Source organism: Myotis davidii, unplaced genomic scaffold (assembly GCF_000327345.1).
Source record: "Myotis davidii unplaced genomic scaffold, ASM32734v1 scaffold512, whole genome shotgun sequence".
Lineage (NCBI taxonomy): Eukaryota > Metazoa > Chordata > Mammalia > Chiroptera > Vespertilionidae > Myotis > Myotis davidii.
The window spans coordinates 2357178-2365386 of NW_006284323.1; the positions used below are offsets into that span (position 1 = coordinate 2357178).

The 8209-nt window shown below is 60.0% G+C and overlaps 1 protein-coding gene across 1 annotated transcript in view; it reads right to left on the reverse strand.

Moving 5' to 3' along the window:
- CBS (cystathionine-beta-synthase) overlaps nucleotides 1-8209 on the reverse strand; it is a 14799-nt gene that overhangs the window by 4490 nt on the left and 2100 nt on the right. The window contains 10 exon segments of the mRNA XM_015569142.1: nucleotides 361-411; nucleotides 793-954; nucleotides 1601-1685; nucleotides 2308-2433; nucleotides 2986-3077; nucleotides 4428-4497; nucleotides 4937-5071; nucleotides 5161-5240; nucleotides 6495-6629; nucleotides 7302-7408. Coding sequence (XP_015424628.1) covers nucleotides 361-411; nucleotides 793-954; nucleotides 1601-1685; nucleotides 2308-2433; nucleotides 2986-3077; nucleotides 4428-4497; nucleotides 4937-5071; nucleotides 5161-5240; nucleotides 6495-6629; nucleotides 7302-7408 — 1043 coding nt within the window.

The following is an 8209-nucleotide window of genomic DNA, read 5'->3' on the forward strand; positions in this document are numbered from 1 at the left end:
AGATCAGGAGCTCCAGGAAGAGGCCTGGGAACCAGACTGCAGAGCGCCCTGTGGGAATTTCATGTCCAGGGGCATCTGGTCTACCAGGGAGGAGGCGCTCAGAGCACAGACGGTTCTGTCCTGGAACCTTTGCTGTAAGCCCCGTCGTGCTCCCTGGACGCCTCCTCCCCAGCCCTCCTCACTGCTGCTCTGCCAGAGGGAGCAGGGGAGCCTGACCCACTTGGGTCAAAGCCTCCAGACCAGGCCTTGGGGGCTGCCAGGGACCTGCTCTAAAGAGGTGGACTGAAGTGGGGGGCGTTGTAAAGAGTAGGGGCAGCCAAATATATGGTGAGAGATGATTTGACTTTGGGTGGTGGGCACACAATGCAATATACAAATCATGTGTCATAGAAATATGCACTCGAAGCCTATCTGATGTTATTAACCAATGTCACCCAACAAGTTAAAGAAATAAAAATAAAGTGATGTGTTGCATCCTCCAATTGGCCAGAAGGCAGGTGGAGGGTGTGGCAGAGATGATGCTCAAAGAGTGGAAGACGAAAATAAAAATAAAAAATAAATAAATACAAAGGTGGCTTGAGGACCCACGTAGTGGGGAGCAGATGACCCAGTGCCCCAGTGAGCAAGACCGGCCTGAACAGCAGGCCAAGAAAATGCTCGCTCGGGAGCCGTGGGTGGAGGCCTGGCTGGGGGGAGGGGGTGCAGAGCTTGCAGGGCCCCTGGCCCCTCCCCGAATCCCGGCTGTCAGATCTCAGGGGAGATCCAGTGGCGTAACCACAGCATCCCCTTGGCGGAGCCAGGGCGGGACAGGCCTGCAGGCGGGAGGGAGGAGGGAGGAGGCTTCTTACATGTAGTTGCGGACAGAGTCGGGCAGAATCACCACGCAGCGCTGGCCCTCCTGCAGCTCCTGGGCCGCCTTCACGGCCACCGACATGGCGCTGCCGGAGCTGCCACCTGCCGAGAGGGCCAGAGTCAGACCCAGGCCCCGGGTCGGAGGGAAGTGAGCCCGCAGGAGCCTGGTCCCCCCTCCTCGCCAGGAAGCGCTGGAGATGGACACCCTCCAGCCTCTCCCAGCACCCGCCCCCACTTAGACCGCCATTGATGGGGAGCCCCCCCCAAAGGACAATGCTGGAGGGTGACTGAAAAAGCCAGATGTCCTGAGATCGCTGGCCCCAAAACAAATACACCAACTACAGTGCTGCCAGGTCTCCTCTGGGCAGCCACCCCGCCCCCGCTGGTGACTGCGGGAGCGAAGCCAACAGCTGCTTCCTCTTTCCGTCAAGCTCTCCGGCTCCCCGGGCCCTTCCAGGACCTCCTGCCACGCCCCGTGCTCCGGTGGTTAAACACAGGAAACAGAGCATGCGGCTGCAGGGACCCCAGACCTCTGGCCACACGGGGAAGGGGCACTCCTATCCCGCCTGTGGAGTGACCGCCGATCTGAGGACAGGCCAGCGGACCTCCTCGGGTTTGAGTGGACGGACGGCACCCGGGCAGCCCCAGAATGAGGGCGCCCTTTACAAATCTGGACTGGAAGCTGGCAGAACGCAAGCACCCCCGCGTCCTCTGCACCCCGGCCGCCCAGCGCCTGCCCGCCACTCACCGCACAGCAGTCCCTCCTGCGCAATCAGCATGCGGGCAAAGGCAAAGGACTCCTCATCGCTGCACTTGAACCACTGGTCCACCACCTGTGGGCAGGACCAGACTGCCGGCTCCAGGAGGCGCTCGGGCAGGTGTGTGGTTGGGGTGGGGGCCCAACAGCCGTGTTCACAACCTCACGGACGCCCTCAGTCCAGGAAGGTGTGACCCTTAACGGGCACAGCCCGGCACCTGCTCCAGAGTCTGAGACTCATGTTTACAAACCTGGAACTTTCTACCTCTCCCTGGTCCAACACATTGTGCACGTGGCTATTAAACCGCCCGCTGGCTCCCGTGGCACAGTCATATGTCCTGTGGCTGGACTCTGTGTCCCTCAGAACGAAGCCCCTTGTGGGTCCGTAGGAGGCCGTTCTGGGGTCCTTACCTCTCCGTTTCCCCTGCAGGGGCCTGATCTGTGCCCACGGCCAGAGCTAAACTGCTGGGAGTCTTTGCCCAGTGGGCTCATGTCACTACTTGGATATGGTGCGGCATGCCCCCTGGCCCCGACCTTGGACCTACCATTCCTCTACCTGCTCGTATAGGGTCATGTTTCTCCTCTCTGCCCCAACAGGAAAGCCAGGCCGGTGCCGGGGTCAGCCAGCCATGCAGACGTGCAAGCTGGTTAAAGGGCGACCCCTGAGGACGGGCCACGATCACTGCGGCCCCACCTACCGTCCGGTCCAGCACCGTGGGGATGAAGTCATAGCCAATGCCCTCCACCTCGTAAGCCGTCAGCTCCGTCCGGTTCAGCTCCTCGGGCTCAGCAAGGATGGAGCCTTCGGGATCCACCCCGATGATCTACAGCGGGGAGACCGTTAGGGCTCGTGCCCAGCAAGCTTAATGTGGATGTTCCCGCCCTCATTGGGGCCAAGACCACCCCGAATGGGCACCTGTTGATGATCTGCCCGTGGCTTGCAGGTCTCGTGCCTGGCTCCGGGGCAAGACTGGAAACCCAGAAACCTGGGAGCCAGGGTGATTCCAACTCAGGGGCAGCTGGGGGAAGGGGTTCCCGGGGCAGTTCCCCTGCACAGAACTACAGGACAGCCTGGCACAGGCCCTGGGGGGCAGTGGGGCCTGGAGAACAAGGCGCAGTGCTGGGCACTGACCTCTTCCTGGGCTCAGCACCACCCACCAGATATTTCTAGGAGCCCCCACCCCAGGCCCCTCAACTCCAGGCCCCTCCCTCTCAGAGCCCCAGATGGGGCAGACGCAGGACCTGAGCCTAAAAGCCGATTCATAGTGACCTTTGGGGGCCACCACCCAAAAGGACTCCCACCCCCAGTCCTCTGGTCCCTGGATTCCTCGCTCCCGGGCAGGGCCGGCAACCCCCCGGCAACCTGGGGCACTCACTTTGCATCCAGGACACTTCTCCTTCAGTTTCCTGGCGATGCCCGTGATGGTGCCACCGGTGCCCGCCGAAGCCACCAGCATGTCCAGCTTCCCTGAGGGGGGAGAAGCCGTATCAGGAAGAACGTTCTAATAAGTGAAAACTTCCTCGACCGAGATGAAGGCAGGTTATCAAAAAGGTCAAACTGTCCGTTTCCACGGCTCTCATCACAGTGCTTTATCCTTAAGCATCCATCACCGGGTCACAGGGCCGCGAGCTTCATTTGCGTCTCGGCCCCGGGACCTATGTGGTGTAAGGCCCGCCAGGCGGTGCAGGAAGGACAGATGCGGTGGCTGCCTGGGGGGACGGGGCACAGGGAGGCTCCTCACGATGCACTTTCTTTTTCTTTTTTTTTAAAATATACTTTTATTGATTATAGAGAGGAAGGGAGAGGGAGAGAGAGAGAGAAACATCAATGATGAGAGAATCATTGATTCACTGCTCCTACACACCCCACACTGGGGATCAAGCCGCAACCCAGGCATGTGCCCTTGACCCGGAATCGATCCAAGACCTCCTGTTTCATAAGGTGACACTCAACCACTGAGCCACACCGGCCAGGCATGGTGCACTTTTTTCTGCTGTTTGCTTTAGACGATGACAAAAAGGTAACTAAATTATGCAGGAAACAGAATAAACCACTCGGGCTTGGTTCAGAAATCATCTGGGCTCTCTCGCTGCGGAGCACCAGCCCAGGCATCCTGCAGACAAGTCCACGCGGGCCCCATGCCGAGGAGGAGGGCTGTTTATGCCAAATGAGAGAATTCTCACACATAAAACTTCGGTGAGCAAATGCCTGGATCTCCCTACCTGGCTCCTGGGCATGGACGGAGCTGCACTTCAGCCAATGCCAGCACTAGACTCCCAACAGGAGTCCAGGGTGCCAACGCCCTGGCAGAATCCCCTCATCTCTCTCAGGGAAACAGCCCTTCAGAAGGCATCACAACCCCACGGCCTTGGCACCAGTTACGTGGCAACGTTCCAGGGAGCCTCACGTCTGAATGGAGAGTAAGCTAATCATTGGCAGTACCACCCAAGCTCGGAGACGGGAAAACCTGAACGTGGAATTCAAGGCCCAAGTCAGGGCTTGATGCCTAGTGCCATTCAGCTGGAAGTCCCAGCTGTGAGCCCAGCCCAGCCAAGGACAGACTCACTGCCGGCACTCGGGAGCTTCTGCAGCTGGGCAGACCAGTAAGCCTGCCTGATACTGTGCAAGAGAGCAAACGGAAGCAGAAGCCGCTCTAGAGAAACGCTCTGGATAGCACTTCACCGAGAGGGGACATTTGCTCTGGGTTTTGAAGGATGAATAGGAGTTTACCAAAGAGTGGGTAAGTGACTTGTACCCTCCCGGGCACCCAGGGAGAGCGGCAGTGAAGGGGGAGGGGGCGAGGGCGGACGCACACACCGTCACACTGCTGCAGGATCTCCTCGGCCGTGCTGTCGTAGTGAGCAATGGGGTTGTTGGCGTTGCGGTACTGCAGGGAGAGAGCAAAGGGGCTGTGAGAGGAAGTCAAAGACACTGAAATGGCAGCAGGCACAGGGCTGCAGGCAGCTTAGGAGCCTCAACAGACACGAAACATTAAACCCAGCCCTTCAGATGCGACTTCTGAATAATCCAGGAGCGAATAAGTGAGACAGAAGAGCTTCCAGTGAAAAAGGTTTTCAGACCCTCAGAGGGCTTCCGGGGCCCTCAGCAAAGGGCATGCCCACCCGACGCGATGAACTGAGGGCTGGCCGCACGCTGGAGGTCCTCTCCAGCCGGGAGCAGCCCCTGACACGTGCCACCCACTGTCAGTCATCTCAGCAGCCCCCATTCCCGCTGCAAACGTGGCACCACCCCACCCCGATACAGCCCCCAGGAGTGCCCCCTGGGCCCACACTCTGAACGCACATTCGCCCCCGGACCAGCCTCACCTGGTCCAGGATGTGGGAATTGGGGATCTCGTTCTTCAGCCTCCACGCCACCCCCACATGTGACTCGGGGGAGTCGAACCTGGCGTTGGTGGGCGTCCTCACGATCTCCGCCCCCAGCGCCCGCAGGACGTCTACCTGCAGGGCAACATCGAGCGTTTACCCACCTGCCAGGCCTCCTGAGCTGGGGGAGGGGTCCCGGAAGGCAGGCCCGCCCACCCACCTACCTTCTCCATGCTCATCTTCTCCGGCATCACGATGATACAGCGGTAGCCCTTCACCGCAGCTGCCAGGGCCAGCCCGATCCCTGGAGAAGACATGGTGAGACCCTGCCCTGTGCACCTGCAGCCCATGGAGAGGGCACTACAGGATTCCCCAAAGCCCCACAGTCCCCTCTGTCCTCAGGGCTAAGAGAGAATGCGGAGACGAAACAACAGGGAGTGCGCTCACAAGAAAGAAAAGCCAGGTGCAAACACAAGCGCCAATTCCTCCAGCTTCTGCTGGGTGCCCACGGCTCGATGTGGGTGCGTGAGGACCACAGCGGGCAGAGCACACACTGTGGGCTGAGGGTGGGCACCCGTGGTCCTTGAAGGAAAGGGAGAGTGGCCTGAAGGCAGGCAGAGATCAGCAGGGCAGCCTCCCTGGTCACAAAGTGGTCAGGGCCACTGTCCAGATGGCAGAACTTCGAGCATAAGAGGATTGGAGTTGTAAGATCCAATGGAATCTGCCCGACTGGGCTTCAGACTGCTGGGGACCAAGCACCCCTCCTTCTGTCTGGTTTCTCCCTTTGAACAGGAGTGTCCGTCCTATGCCTGTCCCACCGCTGCAGTGGAATCCCATGACCCGTCGGGTTTCACAGGCTCACTGTGGAGAGGACCCTGCCAGGAGGACTCTCCCCGACGCCTGGTGGAGATGGGACCTCGGGCTGCAGAGATGATGCTGGAAGGGGCGGATGTGTTGGGGCCACTGGGATGATTAGCATGTGAGAAGGGCATGGATTTGGGGGCCAGGTGGCAGCGCTATGGGCCGAATTGTATCCTCTGAAAGTCCCACCCCTATCACCTCAGAAAGCAACTGTTTGGAGATGGTCTTTGAAGAGGGGAGAAGGTTAAATGAGGTCACGGGGTGGTTCCTCATCCATAGGACAGGCATCCCCAGAACAAGAGAGGAGGACACAGACGTGGAGAGGAGCAGCCGTGTGAGGACGCAGGGAGGAGACAGCGTCCACAGGCCGAGGAGAGGCCTCAGGAAGAGACAGCCCTGCAAATCCCTGACCTGGGCCTTAACCTCCAGGACGTGCTGGTTAAGCCGCCCCTCGGTGCTATCTGCTATGGCAGCTGGAGGAATCTAAGACAGATTTGCACTCTCAGGGGTAGCCGCTCATGGGAGCATCCGACATCATCAACGCAGGCCTGACTGCGAGATGTCGGAGGAAGCGGCACAACACGCAGCTGCTCGCGTGCACTCGTGCTGAGCAAACTGCAGGAAGAGCCGCCAGCCAGGCCAGCGCAGCAGCCGAGGGTCACCCCAGCCCGGGGTCCGGGCCTGTCCCAGCGCTCACCTGTGTTCCCAGACGTCGGCTCGATGATGGTGTCCCCGGGCTTCAGGATGCCGGCGCGCTCGGCCTCCTCCACCATGCGCTGGCTGATGCGGTCCTTCACGCTCCCGCCCGCGTTGAAGAACTCACACTTGGCCACTGGGAACAGGAGACGAACCATGAGACCGGAAGGCCCCGATCCCTATCTGTCCCCTCCCCCACTATCTGATCCAGCTTGATGCAGAGCGAGGCCTGGTCTTCGCTGGTTCTATACATCGGCCCCCTCTCCCCTCCACCCACCACCCCAGCTGGCAGTGCCATGCAGAGGACCATGTGGCAACTCCGAGGGAATGAGACAGAGGCGCCTGCAGGAGCCCCACCGGGCGGATGGGTCAGACCCCCTCCAGCAGTCCCAACAGGAGCTTGCTGGGCCGACAGCCGTCAGCTCATTTGAGCCCCATGCGCCTGTAAGGCCCAGCCACACCCAGCGGCCCCTGCCGGACAACTTGATGCCCCGAAGCCACTGCGCCCGGATCACACCCCAGACCAGGCCCCCAAACCCTCCACCCCTGCCTCCCACCGCCCAGGCGCTCCTACCCTCTGCCACGCTCCCTGCCCTGCAAACACGCTGCCCTTTCCTGGGCTGAGGCCTCTGCTCTGCTCTTTCCTTAGGACGACTCCTGCCCACCTCCTAAGAGTTTGTAGTGTTGGCAGGAGGAAGGTGCTGCCCCGAAAGGGATCTGAAGACTCTGAAGACCTGGGCCAGCCTACGACACCCACAGCCCCACAGCCCCCGCGGGGCGAGCGCAGGAGGGGGAAGCAGGTACTCACGCAGCTCACACTTCAGGCCAAAGTTCTTCCCGATCTTATTGATTCTCACCATGGGGGTATCTCCAATTTTCTTCAGGATATTTGGCAAGATTTTGGGCGACTTTGCCCTAAAACAGAAGAGCCCATGATTATTCAGAAAAACAAAAGGATACCAGCTGTGGCCGGGCAGCACATTCTTTTAAATAAATCGAAGACCTGCCCTGGCCGGGGGCTCAACTGGTTGGAGTGTCGTCTCATCTGTCAAAAGGCTGCCGATTGGGCCAGGCCGGTGGGGTGTGGCGCAGTGGCTGACCATCAGACTATGAGCCAGGAGGTCATGGTTCGATTCCCAGTCAGGGCACATGCCTGGGTTGTGGGCTCGACCCCCCAGTGAGGGGCGTGCAAGGGGCAGCTGATCAATGATTCTCTCTCACTGATGTTTTTCTCTCTCTCCCCCTCTCCCTTCCTCTCTGAAAGCAATTTTAAAAATACACATATGTTTTAAAAAGGTTGTGGGTTCAATCCCCAGGGGCCCTGAGACAGGTAAAACATGCTGCCTTCCACCCGGGGGTCCAACCACGCAGCCACGCAGGCATCCAGCTGCCCCCTCCACTGTGGAAGGGGCTGAAGGGACAACCAGGCCAGAGGCAGGCGTCAGGGTGAGGGGAGAGCCAGGCTGGGGCCAAGGGCTCCTGACCCCACTTTGGAGGCCAGGTTCCTGGGGCCACGCCGGGGTTGGTTCATTAACTAGTTAAAGCCAAGGCCTGACAGAGGTAAACACCTGCACCGTCACGTGACGGTGGTGAAGGTCACACCAGCCCGGCAGGTGGTGGCGGCCAGAGCGGGCTGAGGCCCATCCACCACTAGGCAGGGGGTGGGCAGGCAGAGAACCCGGGTTCCTGCCTCTGTCACCTGAGAATCTTGCCTGC